Genomic DNA, 19,001 nt, shown 5'->3' on the forward strand with positions numbered 1-19,001 from the left:
CTTACAATGCAGGGACCTTAAAAAGAGACTCAGAGACAAGGGGAGAAAATCTACAGGAAGCAGCTCAGAGACTCGGTGAACGACAGAGGGAACCAAACCAGAGACGCACAGAACAGAGAGAATCAGGCTCAGAGCAAGGGGAAGTGGACAAGAGATTCCACAGGGACTGCAAGGCACAGAGCCAGCCGGATCTGAGAAGCAGGCAACGAGATGCTGGGGAGCAGAGCTGTGCTGCTGCTGCTGCTGCTGCCCTGGATTGCTCAGGGCCAGGCTGTGCCTGAGGGCAGCAGCCCTGCTTGGGCTCGGGGCCAGCAGCTCTCACAGCAACTCTGCGTGCTGGCCTGGAGTGCACATCAACCAATGGGACATGTGGTGAGTGGCAGCCTCTGGGACCAAACAGGAGCCTATCCAAGCCCTCCAAGGCTGCAGTGGAAGACTCTGTGGCCTAGGGTGGAAGCTGGAGGGTTGAAAGCCATCAGAGGGTAAGAGAGGACAGGGGAGTGGGGTTCCAGGGAGAGTCACAGCCTGAGGATCCAGGTGGGGTTTGAAAGTACTTATTTCTTTACTCTTCCCACCCCTCCTCCATTCCAGGATCTACCAAGAGAAGAAGGAGATGATGAGACTACAAATCATGTCCCCCATATCCAGTGTGGGGATGGCTGTGATCCACAAGGACTCAGGGACAACAGTCAGGTACTAAGATGAGGCTGGGCTGCAAGGAAGAGGGGACTGGGGACAGAGCTGGACACCATGGTGAATTAGTAAAAGTTGTATCTGTCCTTGTCCATTCAGCCTGCTATAACAACAAACCATAGACTCAGTAGTTTATAAACAGACATTTATTTTTTATTTATTTTAAAAAATAAATTTATTTTATTTTTAAAATTTTTATTTATTTTTGGCTGCGTGTGGGCTTTGTCTAGTTTCGGTGAGCGGGGGCTACTCTTCGTTGCAGTGTGTGGGCTCTATCGCGGTGGCTTCTCTTGCTGTGGAGTATGGGCTCTAGGCGCACGGGCTTCAGTAGCTGTGGCACACGGGCTTAGCTGCTCCGCAGTATGTGGGATCTTCCTGGACCAGGGCTCGAACCCATGTCCCCTGCATTGGCAGGCAGATTCTTAACCACTGTGCCACCAAGGAAGCCCACAACAGACATTTATTTCTCACAGTTCCGGAGGCTGGAAGTCTGAGATTAAGGTGCCAGCATGGTTGAGTGAGGGCCCTCTTCAGGTTGCAGACTTCTTGTCTCCTCACATTGTGGAAGTGATTAGGGAGTTCTGTGGGTCTCTTTTATAAGAGCAATAATCCCACTCTTGAGGGCTCCATCCTCATGACCTAGTAACCTCCCAAAGGTACCACTTCCTAATACCGTCACACGGGGATCAGGATATCAAAATATGAATTTTATGGGGACGCAAACATTCATATCACAGCCGTTTCTAAGAGTGGCAAATATCAGGTGGGTCTTCGGTGGAGTAATTAGAAGGTATCTGTCTTTTCTTTTCTTTTCCTTTTTTCCTTCCTTCCTTCTTCTCACTCCTTCTTCCTTTCCCCTCCTTCCTTTTTTTCTCTTTCTTTCCTTCCTTTTTTCTTTTTCTTTCTTCCTCTCCCTATTTCTTGTTTTTGGTGTGTTTTTTTTGGCTGCGCTGAGCGGCATGTGTGATCTTAGTTCCCCAACCCGGGATCAAACCCATGCCCCCTACAGTGGAAGCACGGAGTCTTAACCACTGGACCACCAGGGAAGTCCCTGTATCTGTTTTCTTTCACTGCTTTCTTTTCTCCCCAGTCCTGCTTGCAAAGGATCCACCAAGGCCTGGTTTTTTATGAGAAGCTGCTGGGCTCAGATATTTTCACAGGGGAGCCTTCTCTACTCCCCGATGGCCCTGTGGGCCAGCTTCATGACTCCCTACTGGGCCTCAGGGAACTCTTGCAGGTATGAACTAGGGGCCTGGAGGAGTGGGGCTTGCAGGTGTCAGAGACAGAGCCTGGCGGGGGAGTAAAGGATCTAGAGTCCTCTCTGATTGTGTCCTGTGTCCTTTCAGCCCGAGGGTCACCACTGGGAGACTGAGCAGACTCCAAGCCCCAGTCCCAGCCAGCCGTGGCAGCGCCTCCTTCTCCGTCTCAAGATCCTTCGCAGCCTCCAGGCCTTTGTGGCTGTAGCTGCCAGGGTCTTTGCCCATGGAGCAGCAACTCTGAGCCCCTAAGCCAGCAGCTTAAGGACGGCACCCAGACCTCCACGGCTCAGCGATGCTAAGATGAATTTATCAGCCTAGACACCTGTGAGCCAACAAGTTAATCAGTCCATTAATTTTAACAGGACTTGCTCTGTTGAAAAATTACCAATACTGACTGACTTATGATGCTGACCTAGAACAGGCTGAATATTTATTACATGGGAAGGGAAAATTTGGGATTATTTATCATCGTGGCAGCAGTTTGGGGAGGAGGATTATTTATTATATTTATACTGAATTACGCACTTTTTTCAATACAGACTTATTTATGTGGATATCTAAGTCTAATTTCTAGGCTTGTTAGTAAAAAGAAACGGAATGGAAAAACAGGGCCAAAGGACTACAAAATGCATCCTTCTACTCTGCAGGGCTATGGTGGAGAGGGATCTTTCCTCATGACCCCTTGGTATATACAGTAACCGTGATCTTTTTGGCCTTAATCCCTACATGGCTAAGCAAGCTGAATGAGATTACAAGGGACTGTGATTAGGAAGTGGGGGTCCTAAGTGTGGCCCTCTCTTGCTCTCTGACCCAGGGCTTCCTTCCCTGCTTTCCTGGCCAAGAGTGTATTTGGCCAAAGACAGGAGTTCTGAATCACTGCAGGATCAGAAGTCAGAGCTGTTTTGAGCAGAAAGGGCACTCCAGGAAGATGAAGTAGGCACCAGGTTAGTCTTATCAGCTACTAAAATGTTGAAAGCCTTCCATACTGGAAAGAAGCCACTGCCCTGAGCCCTCCAAGTACCTCCTAACTGTTCTGGCCTGCCCTCAAATTCCTATACCTCCCAGCACAGCAGGCAGCCTCCAGGCTCCCAGCTGGAGCTATGGGTAACATCTGTTCTGATTCATTGGTGCCTGTTCCTTACCCATATTATGCTTCTACCTCTCACTCCAAATCCCACGGTTAACCCAGTTTAGAAGGAGCACAGGCCTGATTTCCCATCCTTGTAGAGCAACATCATGATGTGAGAGGTAGGAGGGGCAAAATATATGGAAAGAACAGAGAAAATGTAGTTTCTAGTAGTCAGAAGGAATCAAGGGCCCATCTGTGTAGAAATGGCTGCGAGGGAAGACGTAAGCTTCATCCATGGTGTTCTGGCCAGCCAACAGTGGGTCACCATTTGGCATGATTTCTTCAATCTTCCTGCTGTTTCTGAAGACTAGATAGTCCAGAGAAATAAGTCAGGCCCTGATCTTAGGCAAGGAGTTCCCAAAGCAGCAGAGAAAGTGAGAGAGGATGGCAGCAGAGGCCTAGACAGGGCCTGACGGGGGCACTTAGGTGGGGTGGGGGAGGCGTGTGTATTTCCTAATAAAAGGAATCACAGGGAAATAAGCCTTTCTCCAATGAGGAGCTCAGAACTCAGTCTTTTTCTGTAGTGGGTGAGGGAGGGGAGTTGGGAAAGGGAATGTGTCCCCTCTTCCCTAGCCCCATCTCATCACTTACTTTCCATGTCCTCAGTGTTCAAGTGTCTCAGATCATGGGGCAAATCCGGCTCTGGCAGTGGCTGTGAAATAGTCTCTGGAATAGGCTCCAGCTTCAGTCCTGGTCCCAGGTTTGGCTCTGGGACTCTCTGTGACACCTCGCCTAGTGTGGGCTCCAGCATGGGCTCCAGAATGGACTCCAGTGTGGGCTCCAGAATGGACTCCAGCACAGGCTCCAGAGTGGGCTCCAGCACGGGCTCCAGAGTGGGCTCCAGAGTGGACTCCAGTGCTGGCCCCAGATCCAGCCCTGCCTCCAGCAGTGGCTCTAAGCCCAGGCCCGGCCCTGGCTCTGGCCCTGGTGCTAGCCCCAGATCCAGCTCCAATGACTCCAGTTCTGGCTCCAGCTTAAGCTCCGGCAGTTGTTGCAGCTCATCCACCTGTCTGGATACCCCAATACAGACAAAGGAGCAGGGCTCAGTTGTTTAGGTAAAGTGGGGAATGGTAGAGAAAGCAGAGGCTATCTCTCTAGTCTAAAAGGCAATAGAGCAGAGGGCTTAAGGTTAACCAGAGGTTTAAATCCTATCATTTACAAGTTGGGTGACCTTAGGCAAAGTGACCTAACCTCTCTGAGCCTCAGATTTATCATCTGTAAAAAGGGAACAACAATACCTCATAACACTTGAGAGGCAGTAAGATGGTTAAAAGCAGGGCTTTGGAATTTGACAGACCGGGATCATTGATTAGCCATGTACCTTAGGCATGCCACTTCACCACACTAAACCTCAGGTTCCTCAGCTGAAAACAGTAATAATAGTATCTTCTGCCTCATAGGACAATTATGAAGATTCAATAAATGAGAAAATGAACACAAAGCATTTAGCTCAGTGCCTGGAACATAATAAACTTTCATTAAATGTGGCTGTTATCATTCATTACTGGCTCAAATGGGTTCTCATAAGGATTAAATGAAAAAAGTGTTCTAAAAAAATCTAGTACCATGCTTGGCATTAAGTAGATGTCCATTAACATCAATGATTATGACTATTATTATCAGGGAACCCCTATGGAGACAACCTAAGGATGGCAGCAGGAAAACAGAGAGAGGAGAGAGACTAAAAGAGTAGGAAACAAACCTAGAGGGCTGGGGAGTGTGGGTCAGTAGGAAAGAAGGCTGGAGAGACCAGAATTGGGCAGGTCTGGGTCACTATATCAGCCAAAAAGAGTTAGGGAAGATGGGCAAAGAGTTCACATCTCACCTGTTAGAGACCACAATGAGCTTATGTTTCAGGTATTTCTTCCGTTCCTGGAGATTAACTGTGGGGGACAGACACAGGAGGCAGGGGAGGTCAACAGATTGCACACATAGCCCCAGGGTCCCCTAGTGCAGGCAGTCCTGACAGTCATGTCTCCCTACTAACTAGCAGTATCACACAGACAAAGCCCTTAACTTCTTTGGATATCGGTTTTCCCATGTTGAAAGGAAAGAGTTCGATGTGTGGATGCCTGTGGATCCCTGCACTCTACCAGTGAAGTTTATCAATGCTTCTCACCTTTCTCCTGGGAGTAGCACCCAAAAGCCTCATCCCGGGGGATTCGTGGGTAGAGGAAGCACAGTGGGTTCTCAGGTATGTTCTCCTCAGTGAGCAGCTGGTACTGGCTGATGATTTTGGTCAGCGGGAGTGACTGCAGCACCTCCTTGGTGAAGGGCTGCACAGAGTAGATGAGCACCTTATCTGGAGAGTGGATGCAGGAACAGGCAGGCTTGAGGGAAGAGGCTGGGCCTGGGAGCCCCCCACCCTGGCTGCCCAACCACAAATCTGCTGAGGGATTCAGGACAGAGCCAGGGAAGCCAAGGGCAGGCGGAGAGGCAGCAAGAGAGGCTGTGGAAAAAACAGCAGGGCAGAGCAGCTGACCATCATCTTGGTGTTCCACCCAGGAGCAGGTAATGCCCCCTTCCAATGTTTCACTGAAGCGCAGCAGAAAGGTGCCAGAGATGGTCTTCTTCAGCAGCCGGCGCTCCTGGATCCGGCTCACAAAGCCCATGATGCGTCTGTAGCACAGAGAGCAGCTGTGAGGCCCTCCTGCCTCCTGCTCCCCTTGTAGAGGGACAGAGTGCCAGGTTTGGGCCCTGGCTCTGCCACCTTGTTACAAACTGTTCCATGTTGGCCAAGTCATTTTACTTTACTGACAATATCCACCTCCCAGGGTTGGAAGAGGTGTGAAACTGCGGTGAGGTCACACAGATGAAAAGCACCTTGTAAAAGGCAAAGTGCTACACAAATGGGCAGGCAGTGTGGTGGAAAGAGCATAGGCGTGGGGTCAGACAGGCCTCGGTTTGAATCCCAACTCTGCCCCTGGTGTAAGTCCTTTAACCTCTCTGAGCTTTCATTTCCTCCCTTGAGGGTGGCAACACCCATCGCCCAGCAGGGTTATAACGATTACGTGAGAGAATTCATAAAAAGCACCCCGCAGGCTCTGGAACACAGTGGATGCTAGACAAATACGGGCTAGGAGACTATTAGTGCAAACGTGACGGGTTATGACCTGGCACCGGGTTCTGCTCTCTCCCCTTATTTGCCACATGAGGGCGCATAGAGTCCACTCTCAAGCACAGAAAGGCGGCAGGGAAGAGAGGGAGGCTGACCAAGGCCTTACCCATCGTTCCAGAGATCCTTCAGGTGGTCATGTACCAGGTCCAGAATTTTGTCGAGCCATGTCCAGAATGGTAGCTTGCCAGGGGGGCTCTCTCGCTGAAGGAGGAATGGAAAGGCAGGAAGAGATGTGGAGCTGCCCTGGGTGTGGGGAAGGACTAGTAATTGGACGGGGGCCAAGGTCTAGCTGCACAGGATGCAGGGAGTTACCTTAACAAAATGGACCCAGGACAACAAGGCACCCTCAGTCCTGGAGTTCTGCCCTGTGGGCAGACAGACAGTTCAGATGACAGAAGAGGCAGGGCCAAGGGTCCTGGGACAGAAAGGATGGAGGGCGGGGGCAGACAAAGGCTGGGGAAAGGCTGAGAGAAAAGAAGGTCTGTACCAAACAGTTTGTCCCGCAGCATGCCAAGCTGGTCTGAGTCGAGGCCTCGGCCAACGTAGGAGGAGAATTGCCAACTGAGAGCAGGGCCCAGCAAGTCCCAGGGGGCCTTGGCGGGGCTGGAGAAGAACTGCTGATTCTGCAGAGGTAGGAGGGGACGGTGGCTCAGAAGCAGTGCCCTCACACCAAGCTTCCACGCCCCTCCTGGCCACCCTTCACCTGTTGGGCCCACCTCCTACCTGGGGGTTTGAGCTGAGCAGATTGAACCAGAGAACTGAGGCCCAGGCAATTGAGAGTTGGTTCATGTTAGAAATAATCACCACAGGAAGGGTGTCCGTCTGGGGAGGAGACAGAAATCACAGAAGAGGGATGTGATGTTTTCTAGCTGTAGACATCTGGTAAGGGCCAGACAATATCCCACCCTGAGAGGCTTCTGCTTAACCCCTCCTTAGGTCTTCCCCCAAACACACTCCCATTTTCACTCACTTTCAGTTCCTGCTTCAGACCCTGGTAGGTGTATCTGACTGTGAAGCTGATAATGTGCAGTTCCTCTGTCACGGCCAGCGGCCCCTGGGACAGCAGAAGACACAGTGATCAGCGTGGCCTTTGCTAAGTTCCTCCTGCCCCCCAACCCCCTGTCCAGGCCTCACCTTATTGCTGCCCTTTCCTGAACCACCTGAACGCTGCTCCACCAGCGTCTGTGAATTGAGGGGAGGGAGAGAGAATGCCAGAGCAAGGACCCCAGGGTCCCTGGAACCCCTGCTTTGCCCTCAGGACTTCCCAAGGCCTGGGAACTTCCCCCAGCTTGTTCGATTGAACTACAACCTTAAGATACCATCCCTTCTTACCAGGTAGCCAAAGTCCCAAATTAAGCCCTGACTCTGCCCTTTCTCAGGAGTCAAAGTTTTCTGGTTTGAGGTCAGAATGTTGAACTTCCGGAAGCTATTCCAAGGAGGAAGAAGATATATGGTGGTCAGGAGCAGAGTTATTCTAAAAACTCAGCAGGAAAACAACAAAAGTTCCACTTCATTTCAGACCTCCCCTTCTCCCTCTGTCCATACACCACCCAAATCAACCTCCTCGTTTGTGTCCCTATCAGGGCTGCCACATGTGATGGTACAGGTCATGCAGTGCACAAAAGTTTGCAGTGTCCTTGTCAGGCACCTACCCTTGTGATTCAGGAGGATTTCTGTAAAGAAAAAAAAAAAATCACTGGGAAGCAAAATAGTGTAGAAGTTAGGAATTTGGTCTTTGGAATCAGACAGACTCGGGTTCAAACCCAAAACTGCAGCTCACCAGCTATGTGGCCTTGCACTAGAGACATAAATTATCTGAACTTGTTTCCTCATTTGAATAGTGCATTGATAATACCTAACTCATGGGGTTCCTGTGGTAATTTTAAATTGGGTACTTGACAAGCTACATGTCACATAGTAAGCACTCAACAAAAGAGATGAGCTATTTCTATGAGGTAGGAATGGAAGGGAAAAGAACACAGCCCCAGGGCCCTGTTGTAAAGAGTAGGTGCCTCCTCCACCCCACCACCCCACTTCCTGGCCACCCCTTGGTCACACCCTTCACCTGCCCCAACTCACCTGTCAATGGAGACTTCTGCAGTCAGTGACTCATTGCCTTCCTGGAGTCTCACCAGCAGCCTGCAGGGGAGGGAGGTAGATGGGGGAAAGTGGTCAACTTCAATCTCCTGGATAGACCAGATGTTCGAAAAAAACAAGGGAAGAGATTAAAAGAGGTAAGTAGATTGAGGGGAAAAGAGAGAAGAAACAGCCAAGAGTGGGAAGATTTGTAAAGCCAGAAAGCATCAGGGCTGGTAAAAGGAAGCAGGAATGAGTTCTGAAATGCCAACCTTGTTCGGACGGTGAACTTGCTCCCAGTCTTGAGGATGAGGGGTCGATGGGAAGTTTGGGGCATGCAGGGCTGGGTTTCTACTACAAAGGCTCTGGGGAGATGTGGAGAGAATATATAGAGGTCAGTATCTGTAAGAGTGGCTCCCCTTGTCCCTTCCCTCTGGCCTCCCTGGAGGTCCCCCCCTGGGCTCTAGACCTGTGGAGCAGGCGCTGTAGCAGCTCTGTGACCTGGGCCTTCCGCAGATCCACCCCTTCGATCAGAGGGTCCCCCTGATAGGTGACCATGTGACTCAATCCCTGTAGCTCCATCAGCAGCTGCCGCAGATGAAACAACAGCTTTGCTCCAGCTGTGAACCTGGGTGACAGAATCCAAGGGAGAAAGAATCCATCAGTTTCCTGGAATCCCCAAACAGGCTCCAAGAGCTCCCCTTTAACTATGTGGAAAGTCAGAAACTGATTGGGACAAAAAAGAATCCAGGAAGCATGTGAAAGATATTTCAACATTGTTCATAACCTAAGGAGTGAACATCAAAGCCACTTTCACATATAAAATTGATAAAAGATTTATTAACATAATAAAGCTAACTTTCACATGATGCTTGATATGTACTTTTTATTCTAAGTGCTTCACACATCTTCATGCATAGGGTTAATTCTTACAACAACCCTATGAGGTAGGTACTATTATTATCCCTATTTTACAGATGGTAAAGCTGAGGCATAGAAAGAGTAAAGTGACTTGCTCAAGATCATAAAACTAGTAAGGGATGAAGTTGTATGTGTTTTACTGTCTATATAATAAGAAATAATAATGATAGGCAATATCGTAACAGGAAAACAATTATCCACTACATAAAAGCAAACAGATTGGGATAGCAGTTTGGAACTATTTTTTTAAAAAGCTTCAGGGTACTTCGCTGGTGGTCCAGTGGTTAAGACTCCGTGCTTCCAATGCAAGGGGCGCGGGTTCAATCCCTAGTCGGGGAACTAAGATCCCACATGCTGCGTGGTGTGGCCAAAAAACATATAAAAAATAAAAATAAAAAGCTTCAAAAAATGTATATACATTTTGTAGTATTCCATTCCTAAGATATATCCTAAGGAAATAATCAGACAAACAAATGGACAAAGACAGATGTTCACAGTTCATAGCTTTGTTTTCTGTAATAGAAAAATTAGAAACAATTGATATTGGGTATATAAATTATGGCATATTGACATCATGGAATACTATGCAACCATTAAAAATAATGATATAGGCACAAATTTTTAACAAGAAAAAATGTTCAAAAACATTAACTTAAAAAAATTACAAGATAGTATATATATGATATAATCTGAGTTCTGTTTAAAATAGATGCATATTTGTGAATATGCATGGGGAAAATCTGGAAAAATGTATTCAAAAGCATTAACAGGGGACTTCCCTGGTGGTCCAATGGTTAAGACTTCACCTTCCAATGCAGGGGGTGTGGGTTCGATCCCTGGTCGGGGAGCTAAGATCTCACATGCCTCACGGCCAAAAAACCAAAACATAAAACAGAAGCAATATTGTAACAAATTCAATAAAGACTTTAAAAATGGTCCACATCAAAAATTTTTTTTAAAAAAGCATTAACAGTGGCTACCTCTGAACGATCAGATTATGCACATGGGTCATTTTTACTTTTTTTCTCTTTTAAGTGTTCTGAAATTTTTCCAATTAGTATATTTTATACTTACAATCAGAAAAAGAAATAAATCTCTTTGTATTAAAAACAATGAAACAAAAGAACAACACAATAACAGCACCACCACCACCAAGAAAAGGTATTGGGCTGGCCAAAAAGTTCGTTCAGTTTTAAGTAAAAACAACAAACACATTTTTCATTTTCACCAAGAATTTTATTGAACAATGCATTCACTAACTGAACGGACTTTTTGGCCAACCCAATATATACTTTAACCCAGGAATATCACTTCTGATAACTTACATTATAGAAATAATTGGAGATGTAAATAAAGATGGAGCTATGAGATTATTTACTGCAGCACTGTTTAAAATAGCAAGAAATCACTCACAGGCCATAATTTGCCAACCCCTGTACAATATGATGAATACATGTGCAACTGTAATGTAAATACTTATCCTGTACTCTAAGCCCTATATATCTGTTTTCAATTTATCTGAACAGTGGTATATTTTTATTTTTTTATATTAATTTTTATTGCAGAATAGTTGCTTTACAATGTTGTGTTACTTTCTGCTGTACAGCAAAGTGAATCAGCTACATGTATACATATATTCCCTCTTTTTTGGATTTCCCTTCCATTTAGGTCACCACAGAGCACTGACTAGAGTTCCCTGTGCTATACAGTAGGTTCTCATTAGTTATCTATTTTATACATAGTATCAATAGTGTATATATGTCAATCCCAGTCTCCCAGTTCATTCCACAGGTGCCCCGCCCCATGGTATATTTTTAATAGTTTAAATTATAATAAATTTTCTCATGAGAAAATATCTAAATAATAGGTATTTTTCAAATATGTTGAAGGACACATTAGTTATTTTTTTCTACATCACAATAAAATTAATATAAAATAAGGAGTTTACTGGAAAACAAATAAAGAAATTTGTTTAGGGCTTCCCTGGTGGCGCAGTGGTTAAGAATCCGCCTGCCAATGCAGGAGACACAGGTTCAAGCCCTGTTCCGGGAAGATCCCACATGCCACGGAGCAACCAAGCCGGTGCGCCACAACTACTGAGCCTGTGTTCTAGAGCCCAAGAGCCACAACTACTGAGCCCACATGTCACAACTACTGAAGCCCGCGCTCCTAGAGCCCGTGCTCCGCAACAAGAGAAGCCACTGCAATGAGAAGCCTGAGCACCGCAATGAAGAGTAGCCCCCGCTCACCGCAACTAGAGAAAGCCTGCGCAGCAACGAAGACCGAATACAGCCAAAAAAAGAAAAAAAAAAAAAGTATCATGGGTAGGGACTTCCGTGATGGTCCAGTGGTTAAGACTCCACCCTTCCACTGCAGGGGGTGCGGGTTTGATCCCTGGTTGGGGAACGATCCCACATCCCATATGCTGTGTGGCGTGGCCAAAAGATGTAAAAAATAAAAGTATCATGGGCATGGGTAAATATGATATACTGCTAAGTTAAAAAAAACAAACAAACCCACAGGTCTCAAAATAGTATCAACAGTATGATTCAATTTTTGTTTAATAATATTACAGTAGCTACATCTGGATATCAAGGTAACAGGTAATTTCTTTTTTTTGGCATTATATTCATTGCACTAAAAAAAAGGTAAAACGATATTTCTCGGGTGATTAAGCAGGAAGGAGAAATCGGATTGTGGATCAATTCATTACTTTCCCCAAAGCAAAGACTGGGCTCTGGGCTCCCTGCGTGGTGAGAATGAAGAGCAGAGCAGAGCTGCAGTCAGACAAGGGAGCTGGTATCATTCTAGGGAACAGAGATTAAGGAGGGGAATATCTCTTGCCATACACAGGGCATTATAACCTACAAAGCACAGGGGGTAGTTAGGACTAGGGCCAGGTGAGCACGAGGGTGGGGAGGTGCCTCTCACCACTTCTCCAACTGCTCCAACCCTCCATCCGGGGGGCCTCCAATGCAGGCTTTCTGCTGCCGAACTTTCCACTCCTCCAGCTTGGGCAGCAGTAGCTCAATTAGGGTAGTTAATCGGCCTAGCAGTGCTTTGGAGGCATCTAGCACCTCCTATGAAAGACATAAAGTGAGTGCTGAGAGCCTCTCACCATCACCCTCCACCATTCAACCAGGGATGAAGAGACAAAGAAGCCAAGGCTAGGAGGCCAGGGCTCCCGATGCCTCATTTTCCCCAGTTCCCTGCTGCCCACTCCCTCTGTCCTCTGCCACCCACCTTTCTCCTTCTGTCCAGTTCATTGAGCGTTTCCTGCAGAATGTCCTTCTGTCTGGTCTGATGGGGGTCCAAAGAGGGTGTCCTCGCTGGACAGCAGGAGCAGGAGTGAGACAAATGCTCAGACCTAGGGCTCCTTCCCCTCTCCTTCCCAGCCCAGACCTCAGCCAGAGTCAGGAGTGGGGAGTTCTGAAGGGAGAAGAAGGGGAACCAACCAAAGCACAGGCACCTCTGGGCCCTCATGCAAATTCTGAATGGTGTTGCTAGAACCAGAAGCCCACTCAATCTGCTAAGGCAGTTTCCCAAGCATCCCCTCCAACATTCACTAGCTGTCCTTCAGCTACACCTCCAGCCTGACCTCTACAACATACCCTGGCACCTCCAGCTTTGCAATGGCAGCAGGACTATAATCAGCAAGATGCTGCCGAAGGTGATTATTGCTTACTGGGGCTTTCCCCTTCTGCTCTATTCTACCCTTGGCCTCCCAGTAGGCATCTTTCTCCCACCCCTCAATGTGCTTTCTACCTGAGGTCTGGATCTTATATCGGAAGCAGAAGACATCCTGCTGGTCTTTCAGTTGGCTGATGGATTTCACCAGCTTCTGCAGAGGAGATGAGACCCTGATGAGGCTGCTTCTGTGAGAGGAGGCAGGCTGAGTCCTGCCCACCCTGGCTCTTGCCACATCTACCAACCTCCAACATAGCCTTTAATTCCAGGATCCGCGATTCAATCTCATGCTGCTGGCTCTCCCCAGATGCTGCAAGGGCTGGCTCTCCTTGCTCCTGAAATAAGAGGCTCTGAGCACATTTCAACTCTGACCTTTCATCCCTGAAATCCAGGCCTAAAATGAAACCACAGGATGTGGAGGGATCTTGTTCTGAGGCAAATTTCCTGACTCCTTTGCAGGAACCCTCTCTACTCCAGGAGCTTTCAACATCACCACCAAATTGTTCTCACCGACTGAGCCCTCTGAGCCTGGGTCAGAATTCTTTTTTCTTCCAGAAGGAGATTAAAGATCATCTCAGCCAACTGGGTAGCGCCCTGGGGAAAGGCCTGCAGTAGGAAAAGAGAAAGGATTGATTTAACTCAACTGCCATCAATGAACTACCACCTCAGGCCCTCCCCACCAGTGACCTCAGTATTCTCCCCTTCTTCAGGATCCCAAGCCCTACCCCTTTTCACCACTGGTCCCCCAAACCCTAGCCTCTTTCCGAAAAGGTCATCTAGACTATGTCCTTCTCTCTGCCAGTGATCTCCCAAGTCCAGACTCTGTCCCATTTTCCCCAGATCTTCCCCTGTCCTTTGAACTTCCAGGTCCTGTTCCATGTTCCATACCCTAAACGTACTCCTCTACACTCAGCTCCCATTCCTACTTTGTTATTCCTGGCTCCTCCAAGTACCTGAATGTCCCGATAGAATTTTCGCAAGTTGTGCTGTAGCAACAAACACTCAGGGTCCTGGCTGCAGCGGCTACACTCATAGTTCAGTTGGTCCAAGAAGTGGAAGAACAGCATATTAGCCTTGGCCTCATCATTGCCCAGTGCAGCTTCCTGCCTAGTGACCAGGAAGGACAAGGATTAGTATCTCTGCAGGGCTGCTACTATCTTGAGGCCTTCCAACCCCTTCCTGCCCTTGGTATCTCCAGGATCCTGGGGGGTCAGAAGAAAGAAATCATTTTCCTCATCCCCCCAACTTCCTGAAGGCCTCACCAGTTCTGATCTTCAATCCAGACAGCCAAGTACTGTCGAATGTCCACCGGCAGGAGGCTATTTGAATAGAGCTGGTGCAGCTGATCCTGAAATGGGCTGTCAAGATTCTGTAGCATCTCCCACTGCGCCATTTGGGGTCTGAGCCTGAAGGATGCAGGTTCCCAATTGGAAATTTTCCTGGACTAAACCATCCACAGTCTTGTGATTGTTTATTATTAAAAATTTTTTTAAATGTTTAATTATACAGGTAAGAAAAAATACAGAAAAAAAGTAAAGTCTAGATTGACCCCACTCCCAATCTTGGTCCCTTTTCCTCCTCTCCAGAAGTAAACAATATTATCAGTTTGGCGCATATTCTTCCAGGGAGTACTATTTAAGAGCTCCAATATGTAGGCCTTTTTGTTTCAATGGTAATTTTCAAACACACAACAAAGTAGAGTGAGTAGTACAAGGATCATCCATGTACCCGTCATCCAGCTTCAACAAACGTGTATGATATTTCCGCAATCTCATTTCATCTATCTCCCCCAATGAATTTATTCTAAATTTATTTGTTTGTGTTTGTATTCACTTATGCTGGAGCATTTAAAGGTCAGTCTTAAGTATTTAAAAAAAGGTTTTTTTATTATTTATTTATTTTTGGCCATGCCGCACAGCATGCAGGATTTTAGTTCCCCCACCAGGGATTGAACCCACTGCAGTGGAAGCGTGGAGTCTTAACCACTAGACCGCCAGGGAAGTCCCAGTCTTAAGTATTTATTTCAGCATTATCCCGGCTGGCCCCAAAGCTTTATCAGAGGCTGAAACTCCTTGGAGATAAACTGCTCTCCATGTTGCAAAGAGGAGCTCCATTCTCTAGAAGATGTTTAAGATACTTAAATACTGTGTAAGGGGTCACTCAATCCCTAAGATTGTGACACTTTTATGACCTCTGTCAATCTCTGATTCTTCATGTGGATTATTAAGTTTGTGAGAAAATTCACCCAAAACTTGTTTTTGCCTGTCACCAAGCAGGCTGGGTGGAGACCTTCTCCCTACCTTTCCCCGCCCACTGCCATCTGTCTGTTTAGGAAACCAAACCTTTTTGCAGCCTGAGCCTAACAAAAAAGAATTAACACCCACTTCTATGGTCTAAAAAAAGGTCACGATTTTATTACAAATCAAATGCTTGGGGTGGGAAAGATTCTTTTCCACCAGTATGAATAATCATGAGCTGCCTTTCTACCTCTGGGAAGTAGGAACAGGGGAAGGAAAGAATTGGGCAGGGGCTCCTACTTTTCACTTTAACCCTTTAGTAGTGCTTGACTTTTTACACTATGTACTTGTATTCCTTTTAAAAAACAAACGACGAGGCCCCAGTTCCTAAGGAACTAACTGGCTGGTATTAATAAAGCAAGGCGGCAAGTAAACCCTGAGGTTTAAATATGAAAAACAAAACCAAAAAACCTGGCCTTCTTAAATAGATTGCAAGCACAGAGGTTAAGGACTGTAAACTCCTTTTTTCTCCAGTTATCCAACACTCTTTTAGGCGCGTATTTTGTGCTCAATAAGCTTTTCTGAAAAGAACTCTATTTTTTTCTTTCTTTTTTTGGTAAGGATCAAAAATAACAGACCGGAAGGTAAAAGCGTTGGCCAAGACACTGAACCAATGCAACAATGCCAGGTTTCGGGTCTTGGAAGTTGCAGGGGTGTTTCTGGAGGGGGGGGGCTGTTACGGTTGGGGACTTAGGTTGGACAGGAGGATGAAGCAGGCGACAGCTCCTGTTTCAACCTGGGGACAGAGTCTGACCCCTCCGGGGCGTACCCCCCAGGGCCTGCCTGCCCTCTCAGGGAGAAACTCGCGCCTCCACCCACACCCCCGCCCGCCTTCTCAGGGTCGGTACCTGGTTAGAGTCTCAGCCCCCGCTCCCTCCAGTAGCTATGGTCCAGGCTTCCGGTCCCCAGAGAGAGCTCCGGCACCAGAGCCTCCCGCGCCGCCCTCGGCTTCGGCCCGCCTCTCGAACCCGCCCCCTTGCCACAGGCTTGAGTGAGCGGCTGAACCCCGGAACTCGCCATTCCCATAGAGGCGCCCCGACACTGGCTGCCATTCAGCCAACCTCTTCCCCAGGCTGTGAGTTCTATTGGCGCCACCACAACTCCTCCTTCTCCGCGAGGCGGGACAAGAGGAGCCGAAACCACACCTCTAGCTGCAGCGATTGGTAGGAAAGCTCAAGTAAGCCCTGCCCCGTGTCTGCGGAGGGAGGAGTCCAATGAACAGAATAGCTCGGGACTAAAACAGCTGATTTCCGAGAACCAGCACCTACGCAGCGGAACCGAGACTGGCTCAGGGCCTTGGAGGCGCTAAGCTAACAAGCGAGGCGGAATTTCGACATATTGGGACAGGAAGGGGAGGGCTTAAGTAATAACAACAACAAAAACAACAAAAGCCTATTTATTGTTGGTACCGTGCTAAGCATTAGGACAGCGTACCGTTTTTAATTTCCACGAAACCCATTGAGATGCAAATCACTATTCTTTAGAAATTTAAAAAACTGAGTTTGGAGAAAGAAGGTACTAGTCAATGGTCGCTGAAGCTCTAACAAGTGGAGCCTGGATTCAAAGCCAAATCCTCTGATTCCAAACCACGAACTTTAAAATTTCTACATTTTACAGTACTGCCTTCCTCCTTGATAAAAAAAAATCAGAGATTTGGATTTTGAACATACATATACTACTTGTCAGAATATTAGATCTAGTCGTCATGTTTACCATCTTTTTTTTTTTTTTGGCTGCACTGCTCTGGCATGCAGGATCTTAGTTTCCCCACCAGGGATCAAACCCGCACCCCCCCTGCAGTGGAAGCGTGGATTCTTAACCACTGGACCGCCAGGGAAGTCCCACCACCTTCTTTTATAATTGATTGATTGATTGATTGATTGCTGCGCAGCTTACGGGGATCTTAGTTCCCCGACCAGGGATTGAACCCGGCCCCTTTAGCAGTGAAAGAGTGGAGTCCTAACCACTGGACAGCCAAGGAGTTCCCTACCACCTTCTTTTATATCTCAGTACTATTCCCATCCCTAGGATCTAAGCCATAGTCATAGAGTAAGGTCCACTGCCAGTAAGGAACTGAACTTACTACTTCTGATACCAAAGGGGCCATGGTAATTGTTTCTTCCAGGTGACCCAATTTGAGGTGACCCCCAAGACCTCCTTGCTGGTCTCTGGTGGAGGGCTGTTCACCTCTCTCTCATTATAATACTGGATCACCTGCTGAACCCCAGCTTTCACTATAGGTTTAAGTGCAGTACTGATCATTAGTCCCGCGGGACCCCCTGACGCTCCAGCCATGGCCATCAGAAGGTCATAACCCAGATCTATGACCCCGTCTCGGCCTCGTTCCTTGGCCTTGTCCGAGCAGTTCTGAACAGCATAATACAATGCTGTGCCCAGGTTGTAGAAGGTTCCCACTCCTGGCAGCAGCTGGACTACATTGTGCACGCTCTGCTCCTGCTCCTGCTCGCAGTCCTTGATGGAGAGGGATCGTCGGGCCCTCTCTGGGCCTGGGTGCTCCCTGGCCAACAGCTGCAGAGCAGAGGCCAGGGCATCCACTGACACTCCCGTCCCTGTGCTTCTGCTTTTCTCGAGCTCTTGAAGATGTCTGATGAGGATCTGTGTAGCCTTTACACCCCCCTGGCGGTAGAGCTGAAGCTGCAGGACCCGTACATCAGCTTGACAGCCAGCTTTCTCCAAGGCAATCATCAGGGGCAGGCCTACCAGGAACTTGGGGAGAAGGGCCATGTGGGTGAAGCCAGGCAGGGATTTGGGGAGCAGGCTCCGGCAAGACAAGGGGGCTGAGGAAGGTAGCCAGGATCCCAAGGATGAGCGAAGATGCACCAAGACGTTTGTCTGGTTTCCATATGAAATGGCATCCACAGTGTGCAGCAGGAAGCAGCAAAGAAGTAGCTCAACTGGTACCATGATGAGTCTGAGACCACGCATGTCCGGAGCAGAGTGCACTGGAGACGGGAGAAACCAGAAACATACAAACTGTTTCCCTAAGGACTGTGGTCCAAAAGGAGCCCAGGACTCAGGGCGAACCTCATCTATCACCTCCAAACTTCTGTTCTTTTTAGCTAAAGCACTGAGAAACAAGAAATGCAACCCAGTTGTTCCCTCTTGGCCTTCTCCAGCTTCAGGTCTTCCTCTGCCTGATTTCCACCCATTTAATAGGGAGCCCCAAATTACCACAAAGTCCGGTGATTAAGAAGTAAGACTGCTTTGATAGATTTGGTAGCTCCTCGATCCTCTTCTGCCTACTCCTCTGTCGGGTGAAGAAAGTAGATATTGGCTTTCCCCTATTATCAGTAAGAGATGTAATCTCTGCAAATATTTGTCCATTTGTACTGGCTTCTCAAACCTTGTCCCCTTGTCACACACTCGACCTCAATACCTAAAAACTCTGTTCTTTGGCATTTCCTACCGGTCCCTGCCACTTTCACACTCTAGCTCATGATAGAAGCTGTGAGACCCAGAATCAGAAGAGGTTAGATGTCTATGATTCTCTTTTCAGTTTATAAATTAAATTAGCAAGCTTCAGTGTCTCACTAGAGATTTAGTACAAGATAAATGAATGAGAAAAAAGTTAAAATGCTTCTACATGTTTCTATTCTGTAGTTTTGGCCTTATTTTTAACTTCCCTTTCCAAAGATAGAAATAACGTTATGCAGCCCGTAAGAATCTGCTGGACTCATCCATTGTGGATAGCAATTGTTTATCCATCAGCTGTTCTCTATGCTGAGAGAGATTGAGCTCCAGTATAATCTACCCAACCTCCACTTGTTTCTTTTACTAATCCAGTCATTCTAATGGATATA

At 47.5% G+C, this 19,001-nt stretch overlaps 3 protein-coding genes across 5 annotated transcripts in view; 1 reads left to right on the plus strand and 2 right to left on the minus strand.

Moving 5' to 3' along the window:
• IL23A (interleukin 23 subunit alpha) overlaps nt 1-2,201 on the plus strand; it is a 5,302-nt gene extending 3,101 nt beyond the window's left edge. For both annotated transcript variants that reach the window (XM_068560995.1, XM_068560996.1), the window contains 4 exons: nt 13-372; nt 592-693; nt 1,784-1,930; nt 2,040-2,201. In XM_068560995.1, coding sequence (XP_068417096.1) covers nt 211-372; nt 592-693; nt 1,784-1,930; nt 2,040-2,201 — 573 coding nt within the window. In that variant the 5' untranslated portion in view covers nt 13-210. The remainder of the gene's footprint in view (nt 1-12; nt 373-591; nt 694-1,783; nt 1,931-2,039) is intronic.
• STAT2 (signal transducer and activator of transcription 2) lies at nt 822-16,241 on the minus strand. Of its 2 annotated transcripts, XM_068560993.1 has the most exons (24): nt 16,029-16,241; nt 14,146-14,289; nt 13,837-13,990; nt 13,394-13,489; nt 13,129-13,218; nt 12,962-13,037; nt 12,440-12,525; nt 12,128-12,276; nt 8,745-8,903; nt 8,548-8,640; nt 8,279-8,338; nt 7,852-7,872; nt 7,532-7,625; nt 7,334-7,381; nt 7,170-7,253; nt 6,923-7,021; nt 6,687-6,822; nt 6,512-6,564; nt 6,306-6,400; nt 5,564-5,700; nt 5,201-5,383; nt 4,907-4,964; nt 3,673-4,091; nt 822-3,388 (listed from the first exon to the last, which is right to left on the minus strand). In XM_068560993.1, exons 2-24 carry the CDS (start codon nt 14,274-14,276, stop codon nt 3,246-3,248), a joined length of 2,664 nt encoding a protein of 887 aa, XP_068417094.1. In that variant the 5' UTR covers nt 14,277-14,289; nt 16,029-16,241; the 3' UTR covers nt 822-3,245. The 2 variants fall into 2 exon arrangements, with proteins under 2 accessions (XP_068417094.1, XP_068417095.1); XM_068560994.1 differs by lacking the exon at nt 14,146-14,289.
• A 333-nt stretch (nt 16,242-16,574) lies between these two features.
• APOF (apolipoprotein F) lies at nt 16,575-18,444 on the minus strand. Its single transcript, XM_068561611.1, is given in 3 exon segments — nt 16,575-17,316; nt 17,319-18,143; nt 18,373-18,444. Coding segments are annotated over 2 exon segments (945 nt in total). The 5' UTR covers nt 18,127-18,143; nt 18,373-18,444; the 3' UTR covers nt 16,575-17,179.
• Nucleotides 18,445-19,001: the final 557 nt, after the last annotated feature.

This window comes from Eschrichtius robustus, chromosome 13 (assembly GCF_028021215.1).
Source record: "Eschrichtius robustus isolate mEscRob2 chromosome 13, mEscRob2.pri, whole genome shotgun sequence".
NCBI classification, from domain to species: Eukaryota; Metazoa; Chordata; class Mammalia; order Artiodactyla; family Eschrichtiidae; genus Eschrichtius; species Eschrichtius robustus.